Source organism: Phymastichus coffea, unplaced genomic scaffold (genome assembly GCF_024137745.1).
Source record: "Phymastichus coffea isolate CEN01 unplaced genomic scaffold, Cenicafe_Pcof_1.1 PCOF00117, whole genome shotgun sequence".
Taxonomy (NCBI): domain Eukaryota; kingdom Metazoa; phylum Arthropoda; class Insecta; order Hymenoptera; family Eulophidae; genus Phymastichus; species Phymastichus coffea.
The window spans coordinates 400,823-413,679 of NW_026706928.1; the positions used below are offsets into that span (position 1 = coordinate 400,823).

Consider the following 12,857-nt stretch of genomic DNA (forward strand, 5'->3'; position numbering starts at 1 on the left):
GTATGTGTGTGTATGAGAAGAAATCGGTGGCACACACGTGTGCAATACGAAAGGTATATTTAAAAGTGGGGAGAGCAAGAGAGAAACACTTGTGCACTTTCTAGCGGGTCACAAAGGAAAATGCAAGTTACTTCGCTCTCGCTGATGCGCCTCGTTCTGCTTTTACGCGCCGTGCGCCATGCAGAAAATCTCGTCGTTTATTTTCGGCAAATTTATATTCAGCTGGGAAGCCCAGCGCGATTGATCGTCGATCGCGTCGGAGAGGAGTTTTCTTCGCGACGGGACATTGTCTTTTGTTGCCGTTTGTTGTTAACGTCCACGCGCGTCCTTACGAGCAGTCGGGGTTTCTCTTTTTCCGCGCTTTCGTCGGCTCGCCCCCGCTGCGAAGTCGTCCGCGCACGGCAAAGGGAAAACGAAACGGAAAGAGCAAAAAAGAATCAGCGCGCCGCGCTGTAAGGAGCGCGCGCATAATTAAACTCGACGACGCGCTTTTGTTGGCACTCGGCAAAGAGGCGACGTCGGCCTTCGCCGTTGTGCGCGTCGCGCGCGCGATGAATTTTAATAAAACGAAGGGGGAAAAAATGGACGGGCGGCGGCGTCGCCGCTGAACTCGCGAATCGATCTGACTCACGTCCATAACGCCGGCGATTCCACTGTTGCGCGCGCGTTTCGGTTCTCCGAATGCTGAGTAATAGGATCATTGAAGAGATTGGCGGTTGTAAAATAGCGCAGTTGCGAGCTCAACGTGGCGCTTGTTAAAAAGTGCTTCGATAACGGTGCTAACGTTTGCGTACTCCAGTCTTGTTTGCTCTTTTTTTTTCATTCCACGGAAAGTGAAACTAATCGACGCTGTTATCCCGAAAGAACGTCCGCCGCTCTCCGTCCGAAGTTGCTCTCGTCTCGATTGCGCGCGTTCAGCTGAAATCGTTCTAACGCTCGTCTTGGACGTGTGTGCGTGTGACGGCGAGCGCTCGAACGGCTGGTATCGCGCGGACTTCGATCGACACCCCCCGCCCGATCCGCGCCCACGCCGCCACGCCAGTCTGTCGCCGGACGCTCGCGCGCGGGTCGAGTTCAGCGCGACACGGACGGCTCGCCGTGGTAAGAGATTAGGGGCTGCGCCCTGGCAAAGTGGAGCGTGCGCGCGCTGTGCGTCTGTGCGAAGCGAGCAACCGGGCCCCGTTCCGCGCGTGCCGCTGTCAAGCAGTCCGAGCGCCAGATCGACCGTGGACTCCTCATGGATCGCGCGGACGCATTACGTCTCGCGTGTCCGCGCGCTGTCGTTCGCGTGCCCCGTGTCGTGGGGAGAGTCGATTACGCGCGCGCACGCGTACGCCGAGCTAATTGGCGCGAGCGAGCGCAAATCGATCGTCGCGATTCTTAGGAATTTTCCGAAGGCGGACGAAGAAAAAACAGAAAGAAAACCGATGGATTCGAGAGACGGAACTAGGCCCAATTCAAAATTCAGCTCGACGTGTGAAACGCGACGCCGGCCGCCTCGTTCACGAGGCCCCGAAATAAGCAAAATCTAGCACGACGTCCCGTTGCCTCTCCGCGGCGTGTTTTAGACGCTACGCCTACTCGTGTACGCCCGAACGTAAAAGATAGATGGAAAGGGAGAGAGAGAGAGAGAGAGCACCACAATATCGAGATGACCCTAATAGGCGAGAAGTGAGAGGAAAATAGCCGATCGCTCTCGGATGTGTTACAAAAACCACGACGAGAAATTTTTTGAATCATTTGATGGATTTCGTTTCTCTAACTTTGTTTTTTTTTTCTTTTTTCGTGGACGTGTTTTTTCTTATAATAACTGTAAAACTAATTGAAAAATCCGCCACGATGACAATTCGTTGGAAGCTTCAGTGTTTCAAACGTTAAGAGAGCCTTTCTAGCAATACAATCAAGTCCTACTAACTCAAGTTCTAATCATGCTTGCATCTTCACCTTTTGCTGCTTTCTGAGGTGAGTTGTAGATGCGGTTTCACGAGTCAAGTCACGCGAACGAATCCTAAAGACAACCAATCGATTGTCGATCGAAGCCATACATTCCTATGTGTCAAAGTAGCTCAGGCGATGGCGATCCCGATCGCGAATTCCGTAAACACGACTCTGCGTCTGTCTGTGACACCTGCGCGTCACACGTTGCGCAAAGCGATGATCTGGATTTGTAACGCGAAGCTTTCGTCAGCTAATTTTTGGTTTTTCGCAAAGCTGTGTTTTGAAAATCACGAATATATTTGGCAGACAGATGTTTCGTACATTACATGACGGACGACGAGTTTGGAAGTAATTCTATTCCGCGGTAATGCAAAAACTATGATTTCAAAAATTCCACGCACAAATTTCATTTAGAGAAGCTTTATTCAAATAAAAGATCATTCTAATCAGTTAAGAGTTCTCTTCGATCATTAAAAAATTGTATAACAATCCATATAAAAATACTTACGATTAAACCAGAAATGTTTCTTGCAAGTATACGTTTGAAGCTTCGAACACGGTTCGAGTGGCAAAACCAGTTCAATTAATTGAAACTCACTGTAATAACCACAAAAAAAGTATACAGAAATAACAGAGTTGATCAATATAACGAAACGTACATTGCGTAAATGTTAAAACATAGTGTTATAAATCTTAACAAATAGCTGCTTATGTTCACGGAAGCTTGCACCTAACAATACGCTATGTAACTATAATAGGCAACATAACCACTTTCAGAAACGCGAAACCACCTCAAGGGTGAATCAAATAGTCACATTCGCTGAAATACTTATCCGAATCACGTACAGAATGATCGGTGGATTTTGCGGATCACACATATTCGTTCTCGTTATCTTCGTTATTTTCCATATCGCAATAGAGTAATGATCGAGAAAGTCGTAAGAGAAAAATCGCAAAACCGTTGTTGGAAGTGCTCATCCCAATCACGTGAGAGTGAGACTAGCGAAACCGCAAAATTATCCAAAAAATATCTTTTTTGAAACTGTTGGCAATGAAAATTGGACCACAACGAAAATTCGACACTCTTGAGAATTTCATCGCTGTACAAACGTTAATGCGTCATCGATCGATGCGTTTTTATTTTCAAACGAATATTAAAATGCTACGTGTTATTTGAACGTACATACGTATATACTCCACCACGAAGTGTATATAAAGGAATCTTTCAAAATACGTTCTTCTGTGAAAACTTACTCGACGTCGCCGACAAACACCACACTCGCCTTGAAACTTCGCACCTACTAATAAAGATACGAAACAAACCGTAAAAGTGGAAATAATCACCTTGGTCATACACTCGCAAATAAAGGGAATTTGTGAATGTTATTTCGATAAAGCTTTATATCTGCCGAACGTGTTTACTTTTTCTACACGTAAAAGTGTGAAAGCTTTGTATTTCGTGATTCACGTCTGACGAATGAAATTCGACAATTGAAAAACATGTACAAATCGATTGGATACAATTTAACCTCAAAAAAAGCTAACCTCACTTTTTTTCAATATTATTTTTAATCTTTTCACAGCCTACTTAAAAACAAATTTAACTCAATCCAATCAACTTGAGCCCCATTGACAACTTTCGTGACAATCCTCACAAGAAAAAAAAAAAAAAAAAAATACACACAATCACAATCAATTTCCCACCCGCCTCAACTAAAAGAGCAGAAAAATGCGGAGAAAGAGATTCCCGCGAGATCAAAATTCGTTTCGCACGTGCGCGATTACCGCACAAAGCGACGGCGATGTATATAGCACATGCAAGTGCACAACTCTCGATTTCACCTGCGAGGCACTCGAGCGCGCACCTCGCCGTCGCGTCATGCGTGTGCACATCTCTTTGTTTTTTCGCTGCGCGGACGGTTTTAAATTTAAATTTGCGTCATCTGCAGTTTTAGTTGATGGATCTATTTCTTCAGATAATAAATTTTAAGTTGCGGCGGCAATTGATTTGACGAAATATTAGAATTCCGTAGACTATGTTGCAATTTTACAGGAGAATTTATAGATCGAGTTTACGCGTAGGTACTGAAAAGCTACGTACTACGGTTTATCAGATTCTCGCGAGTGTTTTGCTTTTGAAATAGTTGCACAAAAATCCACTATTCAGAGTACCATACCTTGTTGGATATCTAGTTTCGATTAATAAAAACATTCGCTAGGTCTACGGAATATTCAACGTTGTTCCGCGGATATCATTAAAAACTAGAAAATTGCATTCATCCGTGTTCGAAAGTCGAGTACTGTTGATTTGGATCGTCTTAATTAGGTTCCCTCATGAAGTAAATTAGCTAGTAAGTATTCCGTATAAAAACAATAGTAGTACCTGTAAGAAAGCACGTCGTCAACAAACATAATCCATTGATAAATTTCTCAAGCCACCAACTTCGTTAACTTCGTAGCATTGACGTACGTAACGTGTACTCGTCCAGAAAAATCTCGCCATCTCCTTAATTACCGACTCGAGATAGGTGCCAAAAGTGTCACGTTAGACCATCGCCGAAATCAATCCACATAACGCGCGTACCGAGAGCGGCGCTTGCAAAAGTCTCGCGCGCGAAGAAGGTCGCCGAAGACGTCGCGCACGCGTACTGGAAAAGACCTTGCGGTTGTCGCCCGTCACGAAAAGCCGTCGTGACCGTGGCCCACTAAAAAAGAAGGAAAAAAAAAAAAGAAAATGAGTCTGCCCGTTGTGCAACATCGATAACGTGAGAATTTCTCCGAAAGCAAAACGAAAGAGAATCGCCGCGAGTGTCAATGACATTGGTCAATCGTTCGCGCGAATCAAGCTGGTTTTCGCGTGCGCGCTTGGGAAAATCCATAAGCACGCAGGCGCGCAATTACGTACACGAGAAGCCGGAGCGAGAACGGCTCGCTCGCTGGCTCGCCGCGCGAGGCGTCGAGTGAAAGGGAACATTTTAACAATCATAATGGTGATTATGCGCTTCCCAGCAGCAGCAGCAGCAGCAGCAGCAGACAACGCACTCTTTTCCGAGATTTCAATTTCTCCCGCGATATCTCCGGATTACACATTATTCTCGAGATGCGTCTTTTGCTGGTTTTACTTGAAACTGCCGGACACCATGGCGCGGCGAGCCCAAATTACTTTGCTCATGCGACTGCTGCTCGGCTCGATTTGTATTTTATACGTACGCAACGCGCGCAAAGTAAAAGTGCCTTCCGATCGGGATATATGTGATTAGCGATCGAAAGTTAACTATCCCAACCTGAAAATTGCATCGAGTAACCTCGGAACAGCTCGCTACTTCTATGCTCAATCTCAAAATCAGGAACAAAATCGGAAAACAATCGAACTTACGGCAATCCATCGACCTGCTTCCAATGTTAGTTGGCTAACGGCAACGATCCTTCCGGAAAAATCGGCGCCGTCGTCGCTCTTCATTCAATTCCGTCGCTTTCACGGACGAGTAGCGAAGCGAGTCGCAGTCAGGAAATCGGCCTCTTTTTTTCTACACGCGCGAGCATCGAAGTCTCGAACGTCAAGGAAACGGACGTGGGGAGGAGTGTGACGCGCGAGGAAGACCTTTCGTCGGTGCGCCAGAGAGCAGAGCTTGACAATCGGCGAAAGTTCATCTCGGCATTGTCTCGCTCCTCCTCGTCGCATTCGAGGAAAGAAAGCGAGCGCGTCGCGGATCGATTCGACGCCTCTTGCCGGGGTTGCAGCTCGGCAAGTGCGTGTGCACCGAGAGCAGTAATGGCATTAGTCGCGTTGCCCAACGTGAAAAGAAAGCCGAGCGACTGCTTTACCGGGAGGCCCCTTGCGTAACCGGACAGCGGCAACGACGGCGGCGGCGGCGGCGGCTGCTGCTGCTGCCGCTGCTACTGCCACGGAGATACAGCAATGATCCCGTGCTCGTGCGTCTCGTTACATCGAGCACGGGATTCCGATATTTTTGCCCGTCCTCGCTGACGTACGGACGCTGCGGCGCGGCGTGCGCGAACGACAATGCCGCGCCGCAGCCTCGTCGCACGTTCGACGATCGCGAACTGAACGCATGCTCGACACGGTTCTTCGCAGCGACGGCGCATCGACGGGGACAGGAGACCCGGGCAGCGACAGCAGCGACTTGAGGAGCGTCGCAGCAGCGACGATGCAGCCGAGTGCGGACGCCGAGGCGGCGATGACGCCGAGTCCTGTCATGGCCCAGCCGGGACTCAACAATCAAGCCTGGAATCGACAACAGGCTGTCTCGGTCAGGCACGCCTTCAAGTCTTACGGCAGCAGCAAGAATCCAAATCACGTGCTACAGAATCTGAACATGACCGTCTCCAAAGGATCCATGTGAGTGCAGCGTAATTTGTCGCTTCTAAAACTTTTTCGAGATGATCGTGCCGTCGCTCGTACCGCCTGGCTCGTCTCGGTTTCCAAATTCAAGCGCGTCGCTCCGACAGACGACAGCCGACGCGTGCAGCGAGAAGCGGCCATTCTGCAGTGGCACGCCGCGCATCTCCGTGTTCTCGATCGAAGACGCGCGACGGAACGTCGTCGTTGGAGCTCGGCTTTCACGATAGCCCAGCCCGTACGGTCAAGGTCGCACTCTTCTTTTCTCCTCGCCGTTCGCGACTGGCTGATCAGCAAACATCCTCGAATTTGAAGAAAGATATCAGCGCGAGACGAGGAACCAGTTTCTTCCTTTTTTCTTTCGTCATTTTTTTTTCTCACTGTATTTCGACTTTTGCGAGTTGATTCGGCGAAATTTCGAGGTTCGCCGTCGATCGAATCCACAGCACAGATTCGTAAATTCAAGTTCGCGTGCTCGAAAGCTACCTCAGCGGCGCGGTCGATGGCGGCACGAAACAATTCAAAAACTGCGCTTCGAAAGTGCAACGTATCGATCTGCCGCGCAGAAAAACGACGATTACAGCGTAATCGCAGCGGCCCGAGACCGCAATATCCTGTCGCTCGCAATCGGACAATGTATCCCCGAGCGAAAATCGAACGCGAAACGCACAGCCAGCCACTCGTGGAAAAAAAAAAAAAAAAATTGGTCGATAGTTGATTTCCTGAATAATTATCGAGCATTAAGCACCTGCTCGGCATAAAATTTTTTTTTTTTCGCAATGTTGGGGAAAGCGCATTCGCGTATAAAACCAACGCATATACCGTATAAATTGCTTGACCTCCACCTAAAATCCGATCGGCACTCGCGAGTTTTTCAGCCTGCTCTCTCTCTCTCTCTCTCTCTCTCTCTCTCTCTCTCTCTCTCTCTCTTTTCGCCGATCGACATTCCCCTAAACGCCCATGACGAAAGCTCGAGTCCCGCGCCGGGGTTAATTATTCGCCGTAATGCGTGTGCTCGGGTTAAGCGGAGGTAGCGAGTCGAAAAACGCCCAATCAAAGTAATCATTTCGGGCATGCGATTATGGTGACAGTCCTTGAAGGCACGCACGCGCACGTCAAGTTGACGATAAATTGTCGACGGTAATGATGCTCAGTCTCGCTAGACGTTTCGGAATTTCCAATGTTAATTTTGCAACGCGAAGAACGAAAAAACGAAAGAAAAGAAAAAAGCGCGGCACGCGCGAAAGGACTCGCTACGGGCCCTGACTTTCTTCGGGGCGTACGGCTGATCGGTTTCGGGTTGCCGCGTGCCCGAGGATCCGTAATAACGGCGGGACCCCCTCGCACCCGCAGATACGGTCTTCTGGGAGCGAGCGGTTGCGGCAAGACCACCCTGCTGTCGTGCATCGTGGGCAGACGACGACTGAACACCGGCGAGATTTGGGTGCTGGGTGGCAAACCAGGCACCAAGGGCTCCGGCGTGCCGGGCAAACGTGTCGGCTACATGCCTCAGGAGATCGCCCTGTACGGCGAGTTCACCATACGCGAGACCATGATGTACTTCGGTTGGATTTTCGGCATGGGCACCCCGGAGATCGTCGAGAGGTTGAGGTTCCTTCTGCAGTTCCTCGACCTGCCGTCGCAGAATCGACTTGTCAAGAATCTCAGGTAAGCTAATTACCGGCAAACTGCGTAAAGCTAATCGGCTAATTTTTCATTCTACCTGTCTTTTTGTTGTTCGATAACGGAGCGAGGAGTAATTTTCGCATTGCTTCCGTTAATCAGAATCGCCAAGCTGTCACGCTTAAGATGAAGTGCTACTGATTAACGTTTTTGCAGGCTTCGGGGAACAGTCGAGAATGCTCTTTGAGAAAGAAACCTAACCACATAAGTAGTTGTTTTCACACGATGTATTGTTACGAGTCGGTCCCCCGGCATCGCGCGCGTTAAGAACGAAAGCGTTGCTGGGTGACTTTGTAGTTTCGCTAGTCGAATCTGACGTTTCATACGAGATACTCACGCTCGTACCGTTTCGCGTGTTGCGTATTAATGATTACGCTTCAGCACTTTATAAATAAGTCGTCGCGTTATTTATTATTGCGCGAGCGTGAGCTGCGTTTTCGTCGATTTCCATGTTAAATAATAGTAATAACAATGCGCCCTTTTCTCGCTAATTCATTACTTTTACGGCAAATGGCAAGCCGAAAGATGATAGAATTGTCGCGAGTATCCGCGAGTTCTTACGTCATCGGCTAGAGAACGAAACTAATTCTCGTCAGCATCCGCGTCCAATCGGCGTACAGCCAATTTGTCCGCGTTCCGCAAAAATATCCTTCCGAAATGTCGACGTCGATCCGCATTCAATAGCGTTCCTATTAATCATCGCTGTTGGCGATTTGTTCCAGCGGCGGTCAACAACGACGAGTTTCATTCGCAGTGGCCCTCATGCACGACCCAGAGCTACTGATCCTGGACGAGCCGACGGTCGGCGTGGATCCGCTTTTACGACAGAGGTGAGAGCGAAAGTCACGCGTAACTTGTTCCGAAAGCAATCGCGGGACCACCCGGTGTCTGTCTAGCGCGTCCCTCCCGCGTCGTTGGCGACTTCGAAAAGTTGCCAATCCGCGAAGACAATCGCCCCGTCCCCTCGGCAGCCTTTGCTCTTCTTTGATTTTGCCGCGAACGAATTGCATCCCGCGGCGAATACGCGAATGTCTCGAATTTCACTCGAGCGCGCTCGCGGAAAAACAAACCGCGAGCCGTCGGTTACAATCTAATTGGCTGCGGCGACGAAGAAGGCAACAACGGCAACAACAAAAAAAATTAAAAAAAAAATAAAAAAAAAATAAAAAAAGAGCGATGCCGCGTGCGCTCTCCGTCCTTCGCGTTTATTATTAAACATGCGCCGTTTTCGTGATATCTCGGCTACTCCATTTTTTCCTCCCTTGTTTTTCTTCTCGCCGTAGCCGTCGCTATCCTACTTCCCGGCGGCTCTGTCGTTACGCAGAAGTCGCGCGCACTTTCCACAAGCGGTTTTCATATTTGTCCGCGTCGGCGAGGAGAACGCGCGGAGGGCGTTTTTCTCTTTCTTATTTCTTCTCCGTGTTCCGCGGCGCGAGTGTACTTTCGAGATAATTGCTCGAAAATTGGAGCAATTTTCATTATCCGCTTGACGTTCGTGACCGTGAACGCCAAACAATGACCGGCACAAACGTACTTAATTATTTGTCATTACGAGAATTAAACTACGCGTCGCTGTCTTGTGTCGTTACTTCTGGTATCTTCGGCCTCTCAAACGAAGCGATTCCTTCGCGTTGTCGATACGCGACGCAAGCTCGCGTCGGCGAAGCGATGCTTTTACCGAGCGTCGACGACTCTCGTCGTGGCGCGCTCAACGATGTTGAAACTCCAACGCGAAGCGCGTCAAAGACATGTGCCGACGCGCGCGCCACGTGAAAACGTACGGCAAACTCTAATTAGCCTCGACAAGCCGCAGCTCGCAATTACGATAATCGGCTCCTTTTTCCGTGTCGACGAAAGAGTAAACGACAACACTTCCACGTCGAATAAGAGCCGACGACGACGAGATATATCCAATGTTGAAGTCCCGTCGGGTGCGTCGGCGTTTTCAATGAAGCTTGGCCGAGGTTCAGGTATCAAAGTGTATAAAGGGACACGAGAGAGGGGAAGAAGACAGAAGAATCGCGCGATCAATTAAACACGAGCTACGCGATGCTGCGCTTTGGCGTCGATCGCCTTTCGAAATTCCCGCGTTCTTATCGCGTCGCCTCGATATCGCTTCCCCGAAAGCGACGACAGTCTCACCCCAAATTTCGAATTTTTCAGTATTTGGAATCATTTAGTTCAAATCACCAAAGATGGCAACAAAACGGTCATCATCACGACGCATTACATTGAAGAGGCGCGACAAGCTCACACGGTAAGTTTGCTATTCAAATGCAAATCATCGGCGAAGGAACAAACAGCAGATACGCTTGAGCACACTGAGCGTCGGAGCTTACGCTTGGCAAGCCTTTTAAAAATCTCTCAATGGATGAATAGTCGTACGTTTGGCGTTGAGGACCCGAGAAAAAAAATGGATGAAACGATTATGAACAATAACGATGACAATCGTTGAGAGCAGCGCGTTTATTTCACCAGTCGCGTCGACTGTTTCGGGGTTCAGATTCCAAAAACGTCAAGCGTAGAAGCAATGGTGTGCTTGGCGCGTTCGTCGTCGAAAATAACGTCCCGTCGGTCGGACAGTTCGGCGACGAAAAGGTTCGCCTCGCTGACGAACGAGTGACACGAGCTTTCGCGACGTTCCAGATTGGTCTAATGCGAAGCGGACGTTTGTTGGCCGAGGAGTCGCCGCGAGCCCTCCTGCAAATGTACAATTGCCCCTCCCTGGAAGATGTATTTTTGAAGCTATCCAGAAAACAAGGCAGCTACCCTCAACCCACCACTGAGCTCAACATCTCCAATAACATCAGCCTCGTGAGTGCAAAAGAAAATTTTTTTCCGACGATAATGTATTCCGTGCAAACGCTCGCTCGTCCAATTCACATTAATGAATCGACCGTGAATGTTTATTAAAAACGTAGAATGAAATTGCGGAGGCCACCTATATTAGGAAACGTAAATGCCGTGTCTCAATTGAAGTCAAATAAGCGTGGCTCTTTAGAATCGCTATACCATCTAAACAAACCATAAATATTCCACGTGCGTGTCGTTCAATGAATTTCATCCGAAAGCATCGCAGTCGAAAGCACAAAAAAAAAACAAAAAAACACGATATTACACTCGCACGAGGGACGCGACGAATAAACGGAAAAGCGAAAGAGAGGTCGAACGTTGAAAAGGCGGGCTGCGGTGAAAATTGACGGGCATTGTCGTAAGGAAGAACACCTTCGTTGAATCGACAGGCGTCCTTAAATTGGGGCAAGAAAGACGAGCCAGTGTACGTGACAGACGAGTCCGGAGTGGTCGGCCTTAACTTTCATCAAAGCAAAGAAGTTCTCATTCACGACACGACCAATGGAATAGGCAGCCACTATGACGTAAGCCAACATTTCATATACGAATCGCGCTATAATTTTCTTTCGCGTTTCTTCTCCTTCTCCGGCCGTATCTCAATGACATATTTAACATGCACTTACGCAGCTCCATGGTAAGCCACTGCCTGGCGTCAAGGAGTCAACTCTGGAATGCGACGACTGCGACTTCACCGACTGCTACAAGGTGACTACCCCGGGCAAAATCAGAGCACTGCTGCAGAAGAACTTCCTGCGAATGTGGAGGAATGTCGGGTGCGTAACGTCTCCCTCGACCTAATTCTTGTTTGCGTTATCTCGCGAAGATCTTGCAGACGGACGGCAAGACGACTGAAAAAAGAAAAACACGTAGCCTTGAGAGTTACGCGCGACGCGACGGGTGCGCACAAAATGAACAATTTGAAATCTTAGGGTTATGCTGTTCATCTTCGCGCTGCCGGTGATGCAGGTGATACTGTTCTGCCTAGCCATCGGCCGGGATCCAACGGGACTCAAACTGGCCATAGTCAATCACGAGATGGATTGGGAAAACAAGACTTGCCCTGTGTTCGATACGTGTGAAACCTCGTTTCTTAGTTGTAGATATCTCCATACCTTAGATAACGTCTCGATGATACAAGTTGGTTTCGCTTTTCTACCTTCGCGATCGCGAATCATTCCGCTCGAGCAGCTCACCAATTCCATACTTTCAGGATTATTACGAAAATCCTGAATCGGCGTTAGAGGCAGTTCGACAAGGTAAGGCATGGGGCACGTTGTACTTCACGGAGAACTTTACGGACGCGTTGGTTGCAAGAATGGCTTTGGGGAAGGAAGCCGACGAGGAAACCCTCGACCAGAGCGAGATCCGGGTCTGGCTTGACATGTCCAGTGAGTATTTCACGACTCAAGTCAGTTTTACCGGCGAACGAGTATACAAGCAACACTTTACCTCGACAGACCAGCAAATCGGTCTGATGCTCGCACGCAACCTCCAGTACGCGTACAGAGACTTTGCCAAGAACTTTCTGACCATTTGCGGACAAAACGAAAAGCTCGCCGACGTTCCCATTCAGTTCAAAGATCCCATCTACGGGTCTAAAGAGCCGAGTTTTACCGACTTCGTTGCACCCGGCGTCATTCTCACGTGAGTCTCTCGGCGGACAATCTTTTACCATCCAATTCCAAAATTAACGCGGCTTTTTATCTTGCAGCATCGTGTTCTTCTTGGCCGTAGCGTTGACGTCGTCCGCACTGATCATCGAGAGGATGGAGGGTTTGCTGGACCGGAGCTGGGTAGCTGGCGTGTCCCCCGGCGAAATTCTCTTCTCGCACGTGATCACGCAGTTCGTGGTGATGTGCGGCCAAACGGCTCTCGTGCTCATATTCATGATCATCGTGTTTGGCGTCGAGTGCAAGGGTGAGATTGGCTGGGTCATCGTGTTGACGATACTTCAAGGCCTTTGCGGCATGTGTTTCGGTGAGTGGCGCGCTCTTGTTATTGGCAATGCCGTCAGGCGCCGGGA

At 49.0% G+C, this 12,857-nt stretch overlaps 1 protein-coding gene across 6 annotated transcripts in view; it reads left to right on the forward strand.

Moving 5' to 3' along the window:
- Positions 1–12,857, forward strand: part of LOC131670961 (ABC transporter G family member 23) — a 31,738-nt gene that overhangs the window by 17,490 nt on the left and 1,391 nt on the right. For 5 of the 6 annotated variants that reach the window (XM_058947019.1, XM_058947018.1, XM_058947024.1 and 2 more), the window contains 11 exons: positions 6,035–6,298; positions 7,652–7,966; positions 8,704–8,811; positions 10,145–10,238; positions 10,628–10,795; positions 11,224–11,358; positions 11,462–11,607; positions 11,764–11,971; positions 12,045–12,222; positions 12,292–12,478; positions 12,546–12,811. In XM_058947019.1, the coding sequence (XP_058803002.1) occupies positions 6,035–6,298; positions 7,652–7,966; positions 8,704–8,811; positions 10,145–10,238; positions 10,628–10,795; positions 11,224–11,358; positions 11,462–11,607; positions 11,764–11,971; positions 12,045–12,222; positions 12,292–12,478; positions 12,546–12,811 (2,069 nt within the window). Of the gene's footprint in view, positions 1–1,077; positions 1,102–6,034; positions 6,299–7,651; positions 7,967–8,703; positions 8,812–10,144; positions 10,239–10,627; positions 10,796–11,223; positions 11,359–11,461; positions 11,608–11,763; positions 11,972–12,044; positions 12,223–12,291; positions 12,479–12,545; positions 12,812–12,857 lie in introns of those variants that run through there. The other variant, XM_058947023.1, reaches the window with a different exon arrangement.